This window comes from Aulonocara sp. 'chitande type north' Nkhata Bay, linkage group LG6 (genome assembly GCF_057382095.1).
Source record: "Aulonocara sp. 'chitande type north' Nkhata Bay isolate Kocher_YH1m ecotype deep benthic linkage group LG6, A_spYH_male_GT1.1, whole genome shotgun sequence".
Lineage (NCBI taxonomy): Eukaryota > Metazoa > Chordata > Actinopteri > Cichliformes > Cichlidae > Aulonocara > Aulonocara sp. 'chitande type north' Nkhata Bay.
The window spans coordinates 9337571-9362439 of record NC_141349.1 but is presented as its reverse complement, the minus strand read 5'-3'; the positions used below and the strand labels follow the sequence as shown (position 1 = coordinate 9362439).

The following is a 24869-nucleotide window of genomic DNA, read 5'->3' as shown; positions in this document are numbered from 1 at the left end:
ACTGACTATACAAATGCTCAGTGTTGAAAAACTTAGGGTATACAGGCATAATGTTTACGTGTGTGTCTGTGTGTGAATTTCTATTGTCTGTTGTCTCTGGGTATCATTCGTTGCACACGTACGATTGTTTGCCTGTATCTCTCTCTCTTGTGTAACCACATGTGTGTGCCTTATCAGAAATTGCTGCAAAAAATTGCTGGAAAATGACAGATCACTATTATGTCCCCCACACCCCACTAGGGTTGGGTATCGTTTAGGTTTTATCTGATATCAGCTTATCAACCTTAGCTGTTTTCCACTTTTTCTTTGGCCATTTTAGCCTTTTTGGCCAGGGTGAAGGGAGTATCTGCCATCAAACAAGAAGACAGCTGCATGGAACTACAACGGTGTTTGCTAGTTCACCTTACATGCATTAATGTAATAACGTGGTTAGCCTACTCAACGTAAATTACACACGAACAACATTAAGCTACTCACGCAGAAAAGAACGGCTGCTGCTGCCATCATCATCCGTCATCATTTCTGCTACACTGGCGGGGCTAGGGGCCAGGACTCTCCTCTTCGGGTTTTTGGGGGATGTTGCTAACTGATAACCGGCAACCCACCCGCAGTAGATGTGCTTGGTGTGAGGTCTCGCAGCAAGCTATCAAATACGATGCATTTCTCGGCTTTTAAAAAAACGCTATGTGTTGCCAGGTGTTTCATCAGATTCGAGGAATTACCTCCTTTGCACAGTATCATCTTAAAGCACTTGTTGCAGGCTGCTGAGTTTGCATCTTTTGCTGTGAAGTACAGAGTTTGACCGCTTCACCTTGGGCGTTTTTAATCTGTAGCTCTGCTCTAAAAGAACGTACGTACCTGGACCCGCCTACTATCCTCGGAAAGGTAAAATGATTGGCTAGAATCCAAAGTGTACGACATCTCAGGGAAAAACAGCACTGAAATAAAGCACCGAAATGTGCGCCGCTTTTCGGTCTGGTTACTACCGTTTATGTCAGAACCGGTGCCATGATGGCACCGGATACCGGTACCCATCCCTACACCCCACACAATGTACACACTGAGACTCATGCCTTATCAACACGCTGGAGCACAGTGATTAAAATAGCAACACGAAACACTAAGTCCAGTTCATTTTGTCCCTTCTTTCCCACTCGGTGCTAGCCATACTGTTAGAGTACATCTTATCATACACTCACACAACAACAACAACAGCAGGCTAGGATGTGCCCACAGTGTGCAGACGATTATTTTTGATCATTTTCTTGAAAGAAAACAAAAACCCCCAGTTCAGACCTTATCCCCCCACTGAATGGCTGTTATCAGTCCCATGCAGATCACAGGTAGGTGGCCTCCACCTCCTCCCAGTGGGTAGTTCCTTCGTCCATGCTTACTAGAAGTGAGAGGGTTTTTTGTTTTCTCATAAACAGCAACAGAATATATCCACCAGACTTTTAACGAATGCACATGAGTTTGGCAGTTTTTGTTTGGGTATTTTGTTGAGGAGGAGTAGACTCAGTTTTTGCTTTTCCTTGAAATCTCTGTTAACTTTTGTTTTTCATGTATTTATTTTTTGGAGTAATTGGATGGGGTTAGGAAAAGATTGCGGTTTTGCCATATGGGGCAACACAAAAGCAAACTACAGCCACTATACACATTACAAAAAGATAAGGTAGTTAATAAGGTTGGACATCTGGAGCACATAGACTCTTTATTTCCAAGCTGAAAAACATTGAAATTTATGGATCTGGTAAGATTTAAATGACAACAACAAGGAGTATGTGCTTAGAAATCTGTGGGGTGAGGGTCTGAAAAAATGCACAACATAAATCATTTATAACATGTAAAGCAGGGTGTTAAAAACTGATACTTGTATATAATGACATATTTTAAAAAGCAATACCTCTGAAGAGGTGTAGTTAAATAATTACACCTGTACGTGTATATGAAATGGTCAGCATTTTTTCCCCGTGTGGATATGATGGCTTTCACTGATTTGTTTCTTTTTATGTTTGTTAGCGTTATATTTTGAAATAAAGATTTGATCAAGTGTTTATTCTGCTCCACTCCCCCCACGGAAAAGTCCCCTGACAAATTGGATCACCAGCCTGTGGTCCCACATAGATGCGCTTGTCTCTGAGTAGTTTGTGAACTCTGACCGTTATTTTCATGGTCAGCGTGTTCTACTAGAGTATTTTTGCCTGATTTGTGCAGGGAGCTGAAGCAGTCCTCCGCTGCCACCTGTCACCCGCCAAGGTTATGGTAATATAATAGCAACAAGAGAGATTCATATTTCACGGCTCACCGGGTTAGATTCGTACCTAACGGATGCAATCAAGCGTGGGCAGAGGTTTGGACACCGGAGACAAGTTTTGTCGCTGGACCGCAAAGAATAAAACAAACTGTTTTGCTCACTAGGTTCACCTTTGACCTACTGTGGGCTGAGTTTGTCAATTTGAAAGCTCTGACCTGGTCAAGCATTCCAGGCTTTATGATGATAATTTTCCCCAGCTCGACATTTGATAGAAGTCAGCAGCGCTTACAGTTCTCTAATCCCGGCAGGACTTTGACATCCAGGTTAGATCATTACAGTTTGAAACTTGTTTGAATTTTCCAACTTTAAGACCTCGCAAACATTTCAAACTGGGACACTCCCTCTGGAGCATCACTACATTCCTGCACTACCGTCAGTTTTCCGGTTATTGCACAGTCGTGCGTTAAAGGCTCTCCTCCAGGTGTGCAGGTCGAGAGGTCGAAAGTGAAAAATGTAATCTGGCTCTTTAATCACTTGAGAAAGCACCTGCTAGGCTCTCTGGCTTATCCTTGAAACGAGCATGTTATCACGGAGCTTGAATATCTTAGCAGGAGCAGAATATTTGTGTCAAATACCTGAAACTTGCCTTAGTTTCTTTTACCACGCTCTCCTGCGTCTTGATAAGAGTCCACCCCCCCACCCCCACCCTTTCTCAGCCAAAGAGCAGCTTCCTTCTGTTCAGTCAGGTGTATGCATATTGCTCTCTTCTCCCTGCCTCTCTGTTCCCAGCGTTGTAATTATCTCAAACACTTGATAAAACCCTCAGGCTCTCTCTTTCTTCCTCTCTCAATCTTGCTTTATTGCCTTCATTATAATGCACTTAATCAACCCTTGGTGCTTTCCTCACATTGGTTTCTGACCTATCCGTCACTTTCTCACGTTTTTTTCACCCCTGCCATCTCTGGCTGTTTCTCTTGCTTTCCGTCCTCTGCCCCCCACCCCCACACACTCCATTCCTCAGGCAAAAATATATTTTCCAAGTGATGAATTTGTTAGGACCAGGTGAAATAGCAAAATTCTCGATCTTTTCTTCACCTTTCTCTGTCTCTTTTATGCCATACCTAGTTTAACTTCAAGCCTGTTTACTCCCTCCACCTCCAGTCTTTGCTCCCTCGCCAGCCTCCGCTTTCATCTCTGGTGGTTGCACGTTTAATCTTGCGCACTTCATGCTTGTGTACACCTGCCAACCAACCGGTATGCACTTTGATGCATTCGCTATGTGTGCTAAAAGGTGTAACCAGTTTCCAGGGATGCTGAAGGTTTTCAGCCGTGGCCTAACATCTTTCTCCATCTCAGTCAAAAAAACACAAAAAAGTCTGTTTTTTACTGCTGGAGCAGGACTCTGCAACCTCTCCATGTTTAAAAAAATGTATAAAGACTCCTACATTCATTATTATTATTAATGTTCGTCTGCAAACTAATGAATGTCTGTTTTGTAATTTCCAACACAGTTAAGATAATGTTACAGTATTCCACTGACCCCGTTCTTTCTTTAAATGTCTTCCATTATTAGATACACATGTTCCAGCTCATTAATTCATATTAGGCTCCGCACAGCAGGTGTCTAGCTGTGCGAGGATGTGAACAATCTTCTGTTTAGGCTTTTTTAATATTAAAAGCCCTGAAAGGAGGAGAACATTAAATCAACTTTAGCTGGAATTTCAGATGAAACTGCTTTTCTGTGAGGATCAGAGACTTTTTGGGTTGTTTTTTTTTTTTCGGTTGGTCTTGCAGCTGTAGAACTGCAGCTGTTTTGGGAATGTTGTAGTGTGGATTTTTAGTGTGTGTTTAATTTGGATGCTTTTTTTCCCCATTTTCCAGGATGGTTGAGTACTCTCTGGACCTGCAGAACGTCAACTTCACGGCCATCAGAACAGTGAGGGTGCTGCGGCCACTCAAAGCAATTAACAGGGTGCCAAGTAAGTCGAGTCCTATAGACTGTGAACACATGATAGGCAGCCATGGCTGCATCTCCATCACTATTTTACACAAAAAGCTCTCACACCTCTTCTCTTCAACTACTCATTTCACTCTTGAAACAAACAAATTGTAGGATGACATCCATTCATGTTTTGCCATCTGTGGCTCTTATTCAGCACCATGGACAGCTGCCTGGTGAAGAAGGCTGCCCAGTAGCTGGAAAGTGTTAAACATGAGTCACTGAGCCAAAAATACCTTAACAGGGAACATGTTTGGGAGAACAAGCTATTTACTATTTATTAGCTACATTGATTAGGGCAACAATTAATTTTTACCAGTCAATAGCTTTCAAAAAAACATGACATGACATGAAAAAGGAGATGTATGGTTGGATCCCACTCCAGCTGGCCATAGTGGTTATATTTAGATTTGAGAGTAAAGTTATCCGCTAAGGTTAGCAGGCATCCATAAACTGTACCCGTGTATATTCAACACATTAAAGCAGGTACCTGTTATTTGGTTGTAAGACTAATAATGATACTAGGATGTGAGTCACCACAACTGGAGCACAGACTTGTTGGATTGGCTGTATTTCACAACAGGTCACGGCATTTGCCATACAAATCAGTTAAATTGCCCTAAAAGGCAACAAGAGCACCAACAAGGTGATGGTAGGGAAAACTCTCTATATAACACTGTCGGTGTACATGGTCCCCAAGGTTTGTGGCACAGATATTTATAAAAGCTTAAGGGAAGCTATCACATACTGTACTTTGATTTGAAACCCACTCTTTCTTCGGTTATCACTCATTAGTTTGTTTTGCCATGCGACCTCCACTTCATTGTTCGTTCATCATTCACTGTAGATTTCCAGCTAAAAAGCTTCCCTGAATGTTTAAATAAAACACAGCTTCTGGGTGGGTGCGTTCGTCGCACACACCAAATCCTGCAGCGCTGAACACGTGCCACACCATTCTTCATTCTGGAGCAAATGAGCTACATGAGAGCAACAAAACTGCAACTGTGGCCCCATATATACAACACAAACCAGCCAAATGCCTCATTGTCTTGGATGTAACTGTGCCATTTGGATCGTTTACCTGTTGTCTACGCAGCCGGGCCTTGATGTACTACCTTTGAGAAGATGCCTCGTGCATTTTGAAACAGATTTGGACAACTGCATAAAGCAACGAAATAGAAGAGACGATTCCAAAAGGAGGTTGGGGTCATGTTTCATCTTTGTTTAGCTATTGGACAGCATAATAATATCTGCCTGTAAGTGCTTTCATCCTGTATGGAATTAGATTCCCGAGGACACCAAGTGTGCATGGCTATTTAAAATCCTAAAAAGTAATTTCATCCACACTCAGCTGTGCTAATCCCCCTCCCAGTCAAAGTCCTCAGCAACCCAACCTGTCAGGAAATCACCAGACATCACTGAAGTATTTTGAGTTACTAACCTTGTCACTTTGACTCCAAAAGTGCTGCTTAGTCCTTCTTGATGAGAGTAATCAGTTTGCTGCCGGTTGCTTCTGTGTCTAAATTGTGCCTAGCAGGCAATCATTTTCAGAAGCTATGAGTACTCTCTAAGTCAGATATGCTGGTGCTTGAAGTTAATGTTGTTCTGCTTCCTTTGTAATTGCTAAACCTCCCACTGCTCATAAATCTGCAACACAAACCATGCAATTTGGGGTTTTTTTCTTTAGTAAAAGCAGGTGTAACCATCTTGGTTTGTTACAGAGAATGTATGTTGATTTCTATATTTGTCACCTAATATACATGAACATGAATAAGTCATTGCCACTCATTTTTAGTTATGACTATAGTTGTTTGATGTCTTTCTCCATCCTTCTCCCTCTCTCTTTGTCCTTTTGTCTGTCTTACTATATCACTTGAGGTAAAAGGAGTTCTTAAATATCCCATTATTTTCTTTTTATCTTCTTTTCTCTGTGATCTCTCTGTCATGTTTCTGCTCTGAGCTCTTCCTTTATCACAATGTTCAGTCAGTTTCCTCCTCCTCAGTCAGTAGAGCGAGATCCCGTCTCAGATCTCAGTCATTCCCCTTCCTCCTGCTCCTTCCGCTCTTCTTGCCTCCTGTCATGTACTGTCTATTCTTTTCCATCATTTATACCTCCCTTTCTCCAAAAGCAGAAGTATGTCTTGTCCTTGCATGTCTTTGGAAGCATTGGAAAACCCTGGGATTGCACAATAACCACCTTTGTTAAACTGAAACATGAAATGACAGAAATGTCAGTGAAAAATCTAAGGCTGTCAATGTTAACGCTTTAACGTGGATTAATGCATTGTCACGATTAACGCGATTAAAATTTCCAATGCAATTAACCCATCTGAAGCACAAAATGACTCAAAATCCGTGAAATGTCCCTGTCAATTCATGTCGGGTAGCTTGTTCAAAGTTTGTCCATTCTGCACTCCTGATGTTTTCACTGCGTTAAAAATTTGAATTGCGTCAATCGTGACGCCGGATTAATCAAAGTTAACGCGTCAACGTTGACAGAAAAAACAGATTCTGTGATCTCTTTTAAAAACGTTTCACAGCAGGAACAACATTATCACAACTACTCTGTTATTTATGTGTGTTACAACTTTCTCTCCATGTTGGAATTAGAAGATGTTTGAGGTCATGGCTTAATTTTAATGACCCTGCTTTGGGGATCTTCCAGATTTTCCAAATTTTATGTTGACTTTAGTCCCGAGACATAGATGGATGGATGGATGGATGTTGACTTTTCTTATAGAATAAGACTGAATAAGGCTATTCCAAATAGAATGAAAAGGAAATGGAAATCAAAAATAAGAAAACAAAACAACCATAAATCTAATATAGAGGTTGCTAAAAAGGGACCAAAGAAAAGTTAGAAAGAAAAATAATTTCAGGATGCGCTCTTAGAGAGTGGGTCTCTAAGGCAAACTACCTCACTTGGTTGGCCTTTGCAAGTAATACTCTCTGTGTTTTCAGAGAAACTGTATTAGTGAGTCCATAACTAGTGTTAACAACAAAATGAACTATTGTGTAAAATCCATTTGAAGTGTGATGATTTCCTGACTATAATTATATTGTTATTATTGAAGTCCTGAAAATGAAAGTCCCTGACCTTTGCAAAATTGTAAATTATAAACTAAACCATTTTTCCCGACCTACAATCAAGTTGTTCCTGACCTAAACAAACCTTACCCAAAGCACAGTCCCAGCAGGCAATTTTTAAGAGTTTTGGGAGCTGCTGACAACACTGTTGTTCTTCCAACAGAGACGTCAACTCAGAGAACACTGTATTCTACCAGAAATGACTCAGACGTGTGTCAGAACACAATGATTCTTCTTTTTAATCAACGTTGGTGTCTGCGCCGGCTGTGCACAGTCATGCAATGAAGCTTCTTCATACATGTCACTTTTTCTTCCATCCATCAATCCACATTACTTTTTGTTTTCCTTTTAAAATATTAACCACAGCCAAAGTCTTTGTCAGTTCTATCTCAGTTTTTTAGATTTATAGACATGGTGGATGTTATGAGTCACTGACACTAAAAATACAGTTTTTATGTGGAAGAACTTGTTGTTTCAAAAAAGTTGTCAACTTTGCACTTCCGCCCAACAAATTAAATGTCTTAAAATGACACATAAAGTTCCAAGCTTGAAGTTTTGGTTTACCAAAGTTTGTGTTCTGAACTTTCATTGCATCCCTTAATGGCTAGCAGTCTGTTTGTGCAGGGTGGACTTAATTTGCCCGTGAATGCGTTTTTTGCTCTGTTGGCAGGGAACACAAACAATGATGAGTCACTGAAGTCTAAACCATGTTTGCAGCTGTAATCTGACATTTCTGTGAGCAGAGGGGACTTTTCTGTTCACTGAGCTTCTTCCTCTCTGTCACTCCAAAACAAAATCAAAATAAAATAAAAACAAAAAAAAAGCAAATTGGTTCTTTCATGGTGAAATGTCTAGTTTGGACACAAAAAGAAAAGAGGCGGTATAGAAAAGTCACCCGACACTTTATACAATGTAGAGGATGTCAGAAAAATAAATCCCCTCACATCGGAGTGATGCTCTTCTTGTGGTTTATTCTCCACCGTTTCAATAAGAACACTGCATCTGGGTTAAGCAAGGATAGGAAAGAAAGACAGGCAGGTGAGAGGAGAGGACAAAAAAGGCAGCAAGAGAGATAAATGAAGGAGGGAAGAGGGGATTATCCAGCTCCATAAAGGATAGTCGAAGATGGACGAGAGGAAGAGAGGGATGATGAGAGGAGAGATGTGGGGGGACTCAGATGAGCAGGCTATTATGATGATAGATACAGCTGTGGAAGTGCGAGCGATGGAGGGAGTCGCTGGAAGAATAGAGATAAAAAGGAGGCAAGGGACGTGGAAGACAGGCACCTGGAGAGGGGAAGATAACATGAGAAAAGGGAGGTGATTACATAGAAAAAGAGAAGAAACAACATTACCAACCCACTCATTTTCAAAAATTATAATGTAAAATGTTTTCTACAAAGTCTGCATTTCTTCGGCAGGTAGAATTAAGCAAACAGGGAGGTAAATAATATCCCAATAGCTCAGTCTGAAACCTGCACAATAACATGTCTTATGTCTGCGTTTGGATGGGTCAAAATGTATAATCATTTATAAATTATAATAATTTCATTTTGGGGAAAATATTTGAATGTGATTGCATTTTACTGTTTATAAAGGTGGAAAAAATCTCCATTTTTATTATATGTCTGTGAAGGTTCTCAGTCATCCAGGTCATCGTAGTCAAAGGAGCTTGCAAAGAAAAGCGTCTGGACTTCTTTAAGTTGCTTGAAGATGTTTCACCTCTCATCCGAGAAGCTTCTTCAGTTCTAAGGTCAAAATGGTGACCTTAGAACTAACTAATGTTTAATAATCCACATTTGACTTCAGAGCTCTATTTGTCATTAGATAAGACAAGAAGTGGTCAGTGGACAGCGGGCGACTTTAGGAGTTGGCTGCTATCCAGACTATCCAGCAAATCAGAAGATAGAATATATATTACTAGTTTTTCTGTGGCTAAACATTTTATATTAACTTTTGATTATATGTGCAAGGATAGATCTGTGTCTGTGAAGGTTCTCAGTCACCCGGGTCATTGTAATCCAAGGAGCTGGAAAGAAAAGTGTCTGAATTTCTTTAAGTTTCCTTCTTTCAGACAAAAACTGGTTCATCCCAAAGAAAAAACTCCCAAACACAAACTTAACAACATAGTGTATGCTGTACAGTGTAACAAGGAATGCTCAGACCTCTAAATCACCTCTACACCTCTACCAAACAGCCACTTCATAAACGCATGGCACATAGAAGAGCCACGTCGACCAGGACAAGTCCCGGCTGTCCATCTTCATCTAAAAGACAAAGGTCACTCCTTCGAGGACACCAGTGTTCACATTTTTGTACAGAGAAGACAGATGATTTGAAAGAAGAGTGAAAGAAGCCATCTATGTCCACTGTGAACGACCATCTTTGAACAGACGTGGTTTGCGACACCAACTGTTTGCCATCTATAATCCAGTGTTGAGATCCCTTCCCAGACGCCTTAACGCCCACTCACATCCTGGGCCATCTGACCTCAGTAAATCACATGATAGGGTGGGGCTAGATTTCACAGTGGGTTCTCCCGAAACCTTAGCTGATTGTTACCTACACCAAGTCCAGATGTTTTTCTTTCCCAGCTCCTTATGTTAGATCTACTACTTTTCATAGCTACAACCAATATGGAGGAACTCATATTACTTTCAAAGGGGAATTTCTATCAGCCTCAGGGGAACTTTGCGTTTTCTTCTAATTGGCACAAATGTGCGTGGTCTTTGTACACATAGACTTTAACTAACATCAGCAAGTTAATATTTTTGTTACCACACATAAATGCTTCCAGCATAATTTCAGCCTTTCCCTAACTCTTTATTATGTTTTTCAGTTCCCTTTTTTATAAAAACAACTAGATGTTGAAAGCACAGCATATTTTCAGTAGATTGAATAGATCTATTAATGCTCAAGTATTGGCAACACAATTGTCAACATTAACATTAAAGCACCAAGTTATTTTGTCAAGCACAGCAACACTATCCAACGAGTGAGAAGGCCAGGTTGTAACAGTGCCAGCATCGGCTGCCAAAAGCCAGTTATTTGACTCCTTTTTATTTGTTGGATGATAAAGATGCAGTTCTGTGCTTTGAATAAAGACTATTTACTGGAAAGCTCTTCGCTCCACATTGTTGGCTTTATGAGTGCAGACACACCAGTAAATGCATATGTTGTGCAGGCAGTACATGTCGCAAAAGTGCAACCAACACAAAGCCACTAAGCACTTGTGTACACACACTTTCAGGCACATAGTAACTAAGCGGACACTCTCGGAGGACGATGTGAGAACTGAACAGAGGAGTCACTTAATGGCGCTAATGGAAATTATCCATGTCGGGTTCCCACTGGTCACAGCTTAAAGGACTGGGCCTGTTTACTACATTACCCTCAACACCTCTGGGAGACATCGTATTAGCTGCCAGGGTAACGGCCATCAGGGTATTCTATGTTGTTCCCTTTTCATTTACATTCTATTTGATTCAAATCATTAAAACTATGAAGGAAACACTGGTCCTTCAGTGTAGTCAAAACTTGTGTGACTAGAACAAGTCCACTATTTTAATTTAGAATTGTTGTTATTTTGTATGTCTCGTTGTACATGTGACACATTCTCCTCTTTTCCTTTTAATTAACTGTTTTAAATGTTAATATATTCACATTAGGGTGCCTGATTTGATATTGCAGTGTTTTAAGCTTCTAGCAACTTCAAACAGACTTAATCAATCTGAAATGGGGCGTCTGTTTCAATTTGCTCAAAGAAAATCAGGTTCTCTGATTTTAGTTTGACTGCAGCTAGAATGTACTTATAGTAACTTCATTTAAATAGCATTTTTCAGGGGTAGCTAAAGTCATTAATTACAAAGGCCAAAGTAAACACTTTATTTTAAAAAAAGAAACGTCTTATCAGACACCTTGTTGTCTGGTCGAGAGGAGAATGCTTGAATTTTTGAAGAATTCAGTACCCGCATATCATCAATTATTGACATCAAAAAACCAAACTCAGCCTATGTATATGTATATGTATATATATATATATATATATATATATATATATATATATATATATATATATAAGGGGTGCAACGATATTCGTATCGATATTGAACCGTTCGATACAGTGCTTTCGGTTCGGTACGCATATGTATCGAACAATACAACATTTGTAATTTATTTTATCAATTTTCCTTCTGACGATGCTGTCTGTGTGGAGCGCTCAGTGAATCTGTGTTCGACTACTCCGCCTAGGCTGCACTGTTGAGCGCAGATCCACTGAGCGCTCCACACAGACAGCATCGTCAGAAGGAAGAGCGCAGGGCAAGCTAGCAAGACAGAAGTTAAGCTCTCCAGATCTGGCGTTTGGAATTATTTTGGTTTTCATGTGACGTATGACCCTGAAGGTAAGCGAGTCATGGACTAAAGTAAAACAGTATGTTGGATGTGCCACGCAATGCTCAATTACATGGGTGGGAACTAGTGTGTTAGCGCAGTTAGCTCGTTAACGTGTTGGCCGTCTAGCCCTGCACGGGGCGATCGGCGGTAGCTCGTTAACGGAGATTTGCCGTGTTGTGGCGTTAAGGTCATTTCAACGAGATTAACCTGAAAGCACTAGTGGGAACACAACGAATATGACTGCACATTTACACCGACATCATCCTAGTGCAAAGACAAAAACAACAAGCATGCTACTAACTTTAGCTGAGTCATTTAGACAGCTGTTAGCACATGATTCTCCTTATGCTGCTGAGAATATAGCCCAGAAGAAGCGGATAGTATAGCTTTTATTTTGGAAAGAGCCATTTCTCTGTAATAAACTCTCTTTTCCAAAGATGAGTGATTCCTCAATCAGATACAGGGCTTGCAATATCGCTAGCCCGATGTCCCGGAGCTAGCGATTTTTTCAGTCGGGCTACCAAAATCTATCTCTTCCCTGCCCGTCGGGCTATTGTAGGAAAAATATATGTCAATGCTTTTGCATTCTTTCAGAAATGTAGCTGGGTAATTATGTCATTGGCATCGGTGAGCCACTGTCAATATGTGACATATTGAAGTCGCGTTTGAATTTGCGCTTGTTTTTTTGCTTTCACTTTGCAATCGTGCGAACTGTGTATAGAGAGTGACAGCACTGATTGGTGAGTGATGATAATTTGTGCACCAATTCCTCTGACATGGTCTTATTAATCGTTAGCTTACTATGCAAACATGACAAGTGAAATCTCCCGCAGCTTAAACATGTGAGAGGTTGATCGCGCAGAGAATCGCTGAGCTTATGTGAGTGCGCGTGTAAAAGCATTTCAGTTCTGCTGAGCCAAATAAGACAGGTCAGGGTGAAGAAGTGACAGCCAAATAAAAGCTTACCACAAAACAGAGAAGTTATGACAAATCAGACTATAAGGCAAAAAGAAAGTGCAGCTTTATGGTTTCATGGACAAAATAATTTCTGTGGCTGCAATATGACGAGCTATATAACCAGGGCTGCACATAAGTGGTCCGCAGGTGCGCATTCGCTGTCAAAATAAAAAACGCGCACAAGGGTTAGGGTTAAATTTAAAAACTGTACTTTTGAGTTAAAATATATATTTATAATTCTAATAAATGACAAATTAAAAATGCATGAACATTTTTTTTGTATCGAAAAAATATCGAACCGTGACACCAAAGTATCGAACCGAACCGAACCGTGAATTTTGTGTATCGTTGCACCCCTAATATATATATATATTACTAATCATGGCAGCACAAGAACAAGCTCTGAGCACAAGATCCATAGAGGCTGGGGTCTATCACACCAGGCAAGACCCCAGGTGCAGGCTGTGTAAAGATGCCCCAGAGACAATCTAGCACATAACAGCAGGGTGCAAGATGCTAGCAGGCAAGGCATACATGGAACGCCATAACCAAGTGGCCGGCATAGTGTACAGGAACATCTGTGCTGAGTATAACCTGGAAGTCCCGAGGTCAAAATGGGAGATGCCCCCAAGGGTGGTGGAGAATGACCGAGCTAAGATCCTGTGGGACTTCCAGATACAGACGGACAAAATGGTGGTGGCTAACCAACCGGACATAGTGGTGGTAGACAAACAGAAGAAGACGGCCGTAGTGATCGATGTAGCGGTTCCGAATGACAGCAATATCAGGAAGAAGGAACACGAGAAGCTGGAGAAATACCAAGGGCTCAGAGAAGAGCTCGAGAGGATGTGGAGGGTGAAGGTAACGGTGGTCCCCGTGGTAATCGGAGCACTAGGTGCGGTGACTCCCAAGCTAGGCGAGTGGCTCCAGCAGATCCCGGGAACAACATCGGAGATCTCTGTCCAGAAGAGCGCAGTCCTGGGAACAGCTAAGATACTGCGCAGGACCCTCAAGCTCCCAGGCCTCTGGTAGAGGACCCGAGCTTGAAGGATAAACCGCCCGCAGGGGCGTGCTGGGTGTTTTTATATATATATATATATATATATATATATATATATATATATTTATATATATATATATATATATATATATATATATATATATATATTAGTGCTGTCAAAATTATCGCGTTAATTGTTAAGATCAACGCGAAATGTTTAATGCATTAAAAAAATGTAACGCTGATTTTGTTTTTTTATTAATTTTTATTAATTTATTAACAAAAGTACAGTTTTTAAATTTAACCCTAACCCTTGTGCGTGTTTTTTATTTTGACAGCGAATTCGCACCTGCGGACCACTTATGTGCAGCCCTGGTTATTTAGCTCGTCATATTGCAGCCACAGAAATTATTTTGTCCATGAAACCATAAAGCTGCACTTTCTTTTTGCCTCATAGTCTGATTTGTCATAACTTCTCCGTTTTGTGGTAAGCTTTTCTTTGGCTGTCACTTCTTCACCCTGACCTGTCTTATTTGGCTCAGCAGAACTAAAATATATATCGTGCTGCTTTTACACACACACTCACATAAGCTCAGCGATTCTCTGCGCGATCAACCTCTCACATGTTTAAGCTTGCTGCGGGAGATTTCACTTGTCATGTTTGCATAGTAAGCAGGGCTCGCAAAATTTTAAAATCCCTGGTAGCCCTTCGGGCAGACACTCTTTAGTTTTTGGTAGCCCGAAATAAATTTGAGTAGCCCGAATAAAAAAAGATTATTTTTATTGTATAATATTGTAAAGGAAACAAAACAAAAGCTTCTAGCAACTTCAAACAGACTTAATCAATCTGAAATGGGGCGTCTGTTTCAATTTGCTCAAAGAAAATCAGGTTCTCTGATTTTAGTTTGACTGCAGCTAGAATGTACTTATAGTAACTTCATTTAAATAGCATTTTTCAGGGGTAGCTAAAGTCATTAATTACAAAGGCCAAAGTAAACACTTTATTTTAAAAAAAGAAACGTCTTATCAGACACCTTGTTGTCTGGTCGAGAGGAGAATGCTTGAATTTTTGAAGAATTCAGTACCCGCATATCATCAATTATTGACATCAAAAAACCAAACTCAGCCTATGTATATGTATATGTATATGTATATATATATATATATATATATATATATATATATATATATATATATATATATATAAGGGGTGCAACGATATTCGTATCGATATTGAACCGTTCGATACAGTGCTTTCGGTTCGGTACGCATATGTATCGAACAATACAACATTTGTAATTTATTTTATCAATTTTCCTTCTGACGATGCTGTCTGTGTGGAGCGCTCAGTGAATCTGTGTTCGACTACTCCGCCTAGGCTGCACTGTTGAGCGCAGATCCACTGAGCGCTCCACACAGACAGCATCGTCAGAAGGAAGAGCGCAGGGCAAGCTAGCAAGACAGAAGTTAAGCTCTCCAGATCTGGCGTTTGGAATTATTTTGGTTTTCATGTGACGTATGACCCTGAAGGTAAGCGAGTCATGGACTAAAGTAAAACAGTATGTTGGATGTGCCACGCAATGCTCAATTACATGGGTGGGAACTAGTGTGTTAGCGCAGTTAGCTCGTTAACGTGTTGGCCGTCTAGCCCTGCACGGGGCGATCGGCGGTAGCTCGTTAACGGAGATTTGCCGTGTTGTGGCGTTAAGGTCATTTCAACGAGATTAACCTGAAAGCACTAGTGGGAACACAACGAATATGACTGCACATTTACACCGACATCATCCTAGTGCAAAGACAAAAACAACAAGCATGCTACTAACTTTAGCTGAGTCATTTAGACAGCTGTTAGCACATGATTCTCCTTATGCTGCTGAGAATATAGCCCAGAAGAAGCGGATAGTATAGCTTTTATTTTGGAAAGAGCCATTTCTCTGTAATAAACTCTCTTTTCCAAAGATGAGTGATTCCTCAATCAGATACAGGGCTTGCAATATCGCTAGCCCGATGTCCCGGAGCTAGCGATTTTTTCAGTCGGGCTACCAAAATCTATCTCTTCCCTGCCCGTCGGGCTATTGTAGGAAAAATATATGTCAATGCTTTTGCATTCTTTCAGAAATGTAGCTGGGTAATTATGTCATTGGCATCGGTGAGCCACTGTCAATATGTGACATATTGAAGTCGCGTTTGAATTTGCGCTTGTTTTTTTGCTTTCACTTTGCAATCGTGCGAACTGTGTATAGAGAGTGACAGCACTGATTGGTGAGTGATGATAATTTGTGCACCAATTCCTCTGACATGGTCTTATTAATCGTTAGCTTACTATGCAAACATGACAAGTGAAATCTCCCGCAGCTTAAACATGTGAGAGGTTGATCGCGCAGAGAATCGCTGAGCTTATGTGAGTGCGCGTGTAAAAGCATTTCAGTTCTGCTGAGCCAAATAAGACAGGTCAGGGTGAAGAAGTGACAGCCAAATAAAAGCTTACCACAAAACAGAGAAGTTATGACAAATCAGACTATAAGGCAAAAAGAAAGTGCAGCTTTATGGTTTCATGGACAAAATAATTTCTGTGGCTGCAATATGACGAGCTATATAACCAGGGCTGCACATAAGTGGTCCGCAGGTGCGCATTCGCTGTCAAAATAAAAAACGCGCACAAGGGTTAGGGTTAAATTTAAAAACTGTACTTTTGAGTTAAAATATATATTTATAATTCTAATAAATGACAAATTAAAAATGCATGAACATTTTTTTTGTATCGAAAAAATATCGAACCGTGACACCAAAGTATCGAACCGAACCGAACCGTGAATTTTGTGTATCGTTGCACCCCTAATATATATATATATTACTAATCATGGCAGCACAAGAACAAGCTCTGAGCACAAGATCCATAGAGGCTGGGGTCTATCACACCAGGCAAGACCCCAGGTGCAGGCTGTGTAAAGATGCCCCAGAGACAATCTAGCACATAACAGCAGGGTGCAAGATGCTAGCAGGCAAGGCATACATGGAACGCCATAACCAAGTGGCCGGCATAGTGTACAGGAACATCTGTGCTGAGTATAACCTGGAAGTCCCGAGGTCAAAATGGGAGATGCCCCCAAGGGTGGTGGAGAATGACCGAGCTAAGATCCTGTGGGACTTCCAGATACAGACGGACAAAATGGTGGTGGCTAACCAACCGGACATAGTGGTGGTAGACAAACAGAAGAAGACGGCCGTAGTGATCGATGTAGCGGTTCCGAATGACAGCAATATCAGGAAGAAGGAACACGAGAAGCTGGAGAAATACCAAGGGCTCAGAGAAGAGCTCGAGAGGATGTGGAGGGTGAAGGTAACGGTGGTCCCCGTGGTAATCGGAGCACTAGGTGCGGTGACTCCCAAGCTAGGCGAGTGGCTCCAGCAGATCCCGGGAACAACATCGGAGATCTCTGTCCAGAAGAGCGCAGTCCTGGGAACAGCTAAGATACTGCGCAGGACCCTCAAGCTCCCAGGCCTCTGGTAGAGGACCCGAGCTTGAAGGATAAACCGCCCGCAGGGGCGTGCTGGGTGTTTTTATATATATATATATATATATATATATATATATATATATATATATATATATATATTATATATATATATATATATATATATATATATATATATATATATATATATATTAGTGCTGTCAAAATTATCGCGTTAATTGTTAAGATCAACGCGAAATGTTTAATGCATTAAAAAAATGTAACGCTGATTTTGTTTTTTTATTAATTTCCTGTAATCTAAGACCTTTAAATTCATGAGCACCTCTGGAGGAGGGGGCAACAGTGTGCTATGCTGGCGTTTGGCCTGACAGAAATGATTAGAAGAAGAAGAAGAAGTGACACCATGCTACTATCTAGCTAACACTAGCTAACACACGCAAGCATGGACGAGGGCGGACTTTTGGGTGGAAAGTTTCTCTTTAAGAAGTTGCCTGATGGCTTGTTGGACAAAACGAGAGTAAGATGCACAATTTGCAACGCTGAATTCAAGTACCACAGAAGCAGTTCATCACTGGCGTATCACCTGAGAGCAAAACACCCAACTGAATCCACCTCTACGGGACCTCGCCAGTCTACGCTTCAGGAGTATGGTGCTTGTGGACGAATAACAAAAAATGTGAGAGAAAAGGTAACCAATTCCTTGGTTGTTTGGATAGCTAAAAACTGCCGACCAGTTAGCATAGTAGAAGATGATGGACTGAGAGAAGTCATTCGTGCTGCATCAGGAGATGAGTGTTACAATCTGCCCTCGAGAGGAACCATTGTGTCGAGACTGCACACTTTGTATGGGGACCAGAGGGCTCAGCAGTCCAGCAAGCTTGTGCAAGTAAGGAATGTCGCTCTCACCGGAGACCACTGGACTTCGGTGAACAACGATAATTACTTAAAATATAAAGAATAAAAAAATGTAATTGGAGCCAGGCTATTAATAAAGTAATTGAGATTAATCGCAATTAATAACAGAAAATTGTGAGATTAGTTAGTTAATTTTTTTTAATCTATTGACAGCACTAATATATATATATATATATTTATTTATTTATTTATTTTTTAGCGGTGCAACGATACACAAAATTCACGGTTCGGTTCGGTTCGATACTTTGGTGTCACGGTTCGATATTTTTTCGATACAAAAAAATGTTCATGCCTTTTTAATTTGTCATTTATTAAAATTATAAATATATATTTTAACTCAAAAGTACAGTTTTTAAATTTAACCCTAACCCTTGTGCGTGTTTTTTATTTTGACAGCGAATTCGCACCTGCGGACCACTTATGTGCAGCCCTGGTTATTTAGCTCGTCATATTGCAGCCACAGAAATTATTTTGTCCATGAAACCATAAAGCTGCACTTTCTTTTTGCCTCATAGTCTGATTTGTCATAACTTCTCCGTTTTGTGGTAAGCTTTTCTTTGGCTGTCACTTCTTCACCCTGACCTGTCTTATTTGGCTCAGCAGAACTAAAATATATATCGTGCTGCTTTTACACACACACTCACATAAGCTCAGCGATTCTCTGCGCGATCAACCTCTCACATGTTTAAGCTTGCTGCGGGAGATTTCACTTGTCATGTTTGCATAGTAAGCAGGGCTCGCAAAATTTTAAAATCCCTGGTAGCCCTTCGGGCAGACACTCTTTAGTTTTTGGTAGCCCGAAATAAATTTGAGTAGCCCGAATAAAAAAAGATTATTTTTATTGTATAATATTGTAAAGGAAACAAAACATCAATCAAAAAATTGTTAAAACACAAATTACAACAACTGTGTAAACATTACAATCAACTCAAATATCTGGTTCTAATTAAACAGAATTTTCTGTGAACTTGTTAGAACTGTGTAGAACATGAATTAGTCTGTGTCAGATCCTGAATCTGAAATTTCCACTGAAGTCTCGGATGAGAAAATGCCACTCGACGTTGAGGGCATAGCATCTCCTTCATCAGCTTTCTCTTCCTGTGCATTGCCCTCCATTTCACTGCTCTTTGTTCTTGTCGGGGTTTTATGATCCAGGTGTCTTGAACCTTTTCCAGAAAACATCCAGAAACGAATCGACTTGTCAGGGCAAAAAGATTCAACTGTTTCCCCATTAATGGAGAGTTGCATGCAGTCATTCAGTGTTTCAGGGTGTAGAGAGGTACGATGTGTTGTCTTCACTCGGTTCATGCAAGAAAATCCTCTCTCACAGATGGCTGTCGATGGACTAAGTGTCAGCATTAATTTCACCAGCAACAAGATATGAGAGAGATGTTCTGGATTCTCAGAGAGGAGATCTCTGTACAAGCAATCTACTTTGCGACCCCGGCGTTCTGCAAGCCACACTTTTAGATCCATCCATTCTTGTGGAATTTTCTCTTTCTCTTCTGCATCTAGCAAACAGGCAAAATGTGTGACAAGATAATCCACCTCTTCATCCCCATAATTTGCTAGTTCTTCTCTGGGGTAGGGAAGAGTGGAAGGGTCAAAAACCTTGAAACAAGAGAGAGGCTTTTCATGGAGATTTTTAAATCTGTTGTCCATGTACTTGACTGTGTTGTCAATAATCTTCTGGATCTCTGCACCAAAGGTGTCTTTGTCTGTTCCCTCACCTCTTCTAGCAGGTCGCTGACTTTTTGTTAGCTGAGTTCCACAGTAGCAAATGCTACCGTCCTGGTTCGCTGTGAACTTTGTGTCCAAGGTTTTCTGATATTCTCCTGGTTTTGTTTTTAGGCTGAGTAAGCGTGATGTTGTGCTCTCAACTAACTGATTTGTTCGTGTGATGTTTAGGTTATCATGCTGAAAATCAGTAGAGCACTTGGATAAGATGGTACTGTAGTCCAACATGAAATGCAGGAAGCGAACAAATTTCTCAGTCTTCATCTCCTGCACCACCCCCTTATCCTTGGCTGCATCCTCGGCTTTGACATCACTTCCTTCTGCCATGTTCTCCATATGAACAACAGTGGGAGTGTAATTTTTTTCCACAGCCTTTAGACATCTCAGCCGGCTTGGAAGCCACCGTGTGCTCTTCAGCCCACTGAAATGTGCCAGCCTCTCATTTAGCAGTTCACTTATTTCTGTCAGCTCTCTTCGCTTCTTTGGGGAATAGTAGTACATCTTAAAGATGGTTTTCAGTGTATCTTCAAATTTCACCAGGTACTCACAGCCTTTCACGCTATCCAGCACGGCTAGCTCTAGTTTGTGTGCCACACAGTGGATTGTTATGATGTGGGGTATCCTCTGTTTCAGTCTCCCAGCTACTCCTGTTTTCTCACCCATCATCACTGCAGCACCATCAAAATTTGCACACACTACTTTCTTTTTCCATGTGTCCTCTCTGATACCCATGGTGTTCACTGCTTCATCAATAGCCTCTAAAATACCTGCAGCATTTGCACTCTTGACTGGCTGACATTTGATCATGTATGTGGCTATGTCACCATTATCCCTCACATACCTGACGTGAACCAACTCCTGTTCTATTATACCAGTGTCTGTACTGCCATCTGCAAGAATGGATAAGAACCTGCTTTCTTGAATTTCCTTTTCAATCTGGTCTCTTGAAGTTTGTGCTATTGCTCCAATAAACTCTCTGCAAGCATGGTCATTGAGGTAAGTGGAACCAAGATCTAGGCCATTTGCTTTCTGAAGTTTGCAAAGACTGCTAAATTTTGCCAGTGGTAGTTCACTCTTTGCAACATAGTACGCAGTTCTAAACAGCTTTTTCAGGACTTCTTGTTGTGCTTGGTTTATTTTTAGTATGGTTTTTGCAATTGGTGTTTGTTCTGGGACAGATGCTGCAGACTGAGCACTAATGCATTTCTTGTGATGCAGAGATTTCTCATGAGTTCTGATGGGGTCTTTCCTAAAATTACTGGTCCCAGTAACAAAGGCGCTTGTCGACTCAGCAATAGAGGGAAACTCACGACACACCCGGCAGAACATCATGTTATTTACCTTGTCATATTCCAGCCACAGAAATTCTTTTGTCCATGAATCCAAAAACCTGCGCTTTCTTTTTGCCTCGTAATCTGATTTATCATAACTTTTCCGCTTTGTGGTAGGCCTTTCTTTGCCTGTCCCTTCTTCATCCTGACCTGTCTTTTTTGGCTCAGCAGAACTAAAATACCTGCGTAAATCCATCTGTCTTTACACATGCCAGAGATTTTTTTTTTTTAATTCTCTGCGCAGTCAACCTCTAGCACGTTTAAGCTTGCTGCGGGAGATTTCACGTGCCACGTTTGAAGAGTAAGCTAGTGAGTGATGTTGTGTCCTGTCTGACTATACCATATTGCACCACTAGAGGGTGGTGTCGTGAAATAAGAGGAAAGTGCAGTCGGGAAATTGTAGAGTTAGAATATAGTTAAGACGGCTATCTGATAACTCGATATGTCTCCCTGTTACCTCTACGATGTAAAGTTATGTGCTGCATTCATTAAAGAGCACTGTTCTTTGATGAGGACTCAGCTAATTACTCAGCTACATTTGCGAAAGAAAGCAAAGGCATTGTCATATATTTTTACTTCCTATGATAGCCCGACGGGCAGGGCTGAGATAGATTTTGGTAGCCCGACTGGAAATATCACTAGCCCCGGGACGTCGGGCTAGCGATTTTGCGAGCCCTGGTAAGCTAACGATTAATAAGACGATGTCAGAGGAATTGGTGCACAAATTATCATCACTCACAGATCAGTGCTGTCGCTCTCTATACACAGTTAGCACGATTGCAAAGTGAAAGCAAAAAAACAAGCGCAAATTCAAACGTGATTTCAATATGTCACATATTGACAGTGGCTCACCAATGCCAATGACATAATTACCCAGCTACATTTCTGAAAGAATGCAAAAGCATTGACATATATTTTTTCTCCCTACAATAGCCCGACGGGCAGGGAAGAGATAGATTTTGGTAGCCCGACTGAAAAAATCGCTAGCCCCAGGACGTCGGGCTAGCGATATTGCAAGCCCTGTATCTGATTGAGGAATCACTCATCTTTGGAAAAGAGAGTTTATTACAGAGAAATGTCTCTTTCCAAAATAAAAGCTATACTATCCGCTTCTTCTGGGCTATATTCTCAGCAGCATAAGGAGAATCATGTGCTAACAGCTGTCTAAATGACTCGGCTAAAGTTAGTAGCATGCTTGTTGTTTTTGTCTTTGCACTAGGATGATGTCGGCATAAATGTGCAGTCATATTCGTTGTGTTCCCACTAGTGCTTTCAGGTTGATCTCGTTGAAATGACCTTAACGCCACAACACGGCAAATCTCCGTTAACGAGCTACCGCCGATCGCCCCGTGCATGGGGCTAGACGGCCAACACGTTAACGAGCTAACTGCGCTAACACACTAGTTCCCACCCATGTAATTGAGCATTGCATGGCACATCCAACATACTGTTTTACTTTAGTTCATGACTCGCTTACCTTCAGGGTCATACTTCACATGAAAACCAAAATAATTCCAAACGCCAGATCTGAATGTTGCAAGGAGAGCTTAACTTCTGTCTTGCTAGCTTGCCCTGCGCTCTTCCTTCTGACTATGCTGTCTGTGTTGAGCGCTCAGTGGATCTGCGCTCGACAGTGCAGCCTAGGCGGAGTAGTCGAACGCAGATTCACTGAGCGCTCAACACAGACAGCATCGTCAGAAGAAAAGTTGATAAAATAAATTACAAATGTTGTATTGTTCGATACATATGCGTACCGAACCGAAAGCACTGTATCGAACGGTTCAATATCGATACGAATATCGTTGCACCCCTAATATATATATATATATATATTCCCACCAAAACTAAAATCACAGAAGGGGGATTTCAATTCTCATTAGAAATGAATAATATTTTCCATGTGTGACTTACCACTTCCTGCAGCTCTGAAGAAGATTTTATACAAGAAGATAAAAAAAAATTGAACTTTGTATCCATCACTAATAGGGAAGATTCTTTCATGGTCAGACAGAAAATATACATCAGATTCAAAACACAGCTTTATTTTAAATGGAAATATCACTTTTACTGTAAACACACGGGTCAAGTTTTCAAGTCTTCTGCTTGTGTACAGCTGCACACCTCCAGTGTATGCATTCATCAAGTAAGACATCCTTTTTATTACATTATATAATGAGATCCCTGGAAGAGGATCTATGGATGGCCTTCCCCCTGACTAATCAGTTAAATGTTGTATCAATCTTCAATCCATTTTACAGATAGAATTTAACCCATGGTTTAGTTTCCCCAAGTGTTTAGCCCCAAAGTAATTGGCTGTGGGATTAGAATTAGTGAGGAGATTAGTGATTGATTAGCTAATTATGATAATACGACGAGTTATATAGAAATGGTTGTGTAAATTTCTGCACCAACTAAAGAGTGGGAGGGATGGCAGAGAATGTTTTAAGACAGGGAAAGCGATAGGTGAGACGAGGATTTGGAGTCTGTGTGCACTAATTATACAGATCCAAAGATTTTTGTGTGTTTGTGCACGTCTTCCATTTTCCAGTGGAGCATAAGGGTATGTTGCTCATCCAATTTTAAAGCAGAACACAGAATTATCACAGTCAGCAGTGCTGCCTCTTATAAAGAGCTTAGTTTTCAAAATATAACAAAGTTAACAAGGTTTTGGTAACTGAATGACACTTTAAGCTGGCATCATTAGATCTTTTTCTAGAAAGTTGGAGATTGCTTAACCTCTGTTAGAAGGAAACATTATAGTGAAATACAAAAACTGTTTGATTAGTTCTTACCAACCTTTTCTTTCCCACACTGTTGCTGTGCTTCCTAAAATGCTTCAGTCATACAGTACGGTGCAAACGCCTTGATTTTGTGATCAGTAATTTAGTGAAATTTGGGTTAAAGTAAGGGTGTGTGTAATTCTAACGAGCATGAATATCAATATTAGGTATGATCGCATGAACTCTCTTATGCAAGATATCTTATAATTTCCCTAAGTCACATACCTGTGGAGGCATGGAGATATCCAGGAGAGAGGGGAGTCGACTTATTGACAAGAGTGTTTAACACAAGCTGGGAGAGTGAGAGGATGCCTGAGGAACGGAGAAGAGGTATACTGATACCAGAGGGATAAAGCTGATGAGCCATACACCGAAGCTGAGAGGGAAAGAGTTGTTGAAGTTTGTTGACACCAGGTGAAGAAGACAGATGATGATCAGTGAGCAGCAGTATGGCTTCGTAGCACTACAGATGTTTACTTTGAGAGTGTTAATAGAGAACTATAGAGACCATCAGAAGGAGCTGCACTGTGTTTTTGGAGCTGTGGTACTGCACGAGGAAGACATGAGTGGCAGAGAAGTATGTGAGGCTGGTGGGACATTTACAAGAACAACAAGACAGAGCTGAGGTATGAGGTGACAGATGAGGTCACGGTAGGGGTGGGATTACATCAGGGATCGGCTCTGAGCCCCTTTTTGTTTGCATTGGTGATGGACCGGTTGGCATATCAAGTCAGGCAGGAGTCTGCGTGGGTATGATGTTTGCAGATGACATTTTGTTGTGGGAGTAGGGGGCAGGTGGAAGAGAGCCTGGAGAGGTGGAGGTATGCTCTGGAGAGAAGATGAATGAAAGTCAGTAGAAACAAGACAGAATAAATGAGTGTGAATGAGAGGGAGACAGGTGTAACAATAAAGCTGCAAGGAGCAGAGGTGGTGAAGGTG

General features: G+C 41.0%; 2 protein-coding genes across 4 annotated transcripts in view; one reads left to right on the top strand and one right to left on the bottom strand.

Annotated features, from left to right (window-relative positions):
* Nucleotides 1–24869, top strand: part of LOC147327215 (voltage-dependent T-type calcium channel subunit alpha-1I-like) — a 179534-nt gene that overhangs the window by 28981 nt on the left and 125684 nt on the right. For all 3 annotated transcript variants that reach the window (XM_086294862.1, XM_086294861.1, XM_086294863.1), the window contains exon 3: nt 4136–4233. In XM_086294862.1, coding sequence (XP_086150988.1) covers nt 4136–4233 — 98 coding nt within the window. The remainder of the gene's footprint in view (nt 1–4135; nt 4234–24869) is intronic.
* LOC147327216 (zinc finger protein 862-like) lies at nt 18928–21671 on the bottom strand. The gene has a single exon (XM_086294864.1). It carries the CDS (start codon nt 21344–21346, stop codon nt 19076–19078), a length of 2271 nt encoding a protein of 756 aa, XP_086150990.1. The 5' UTR covers nt 21347–21671; the 3' UTR covers nt 18928–19075.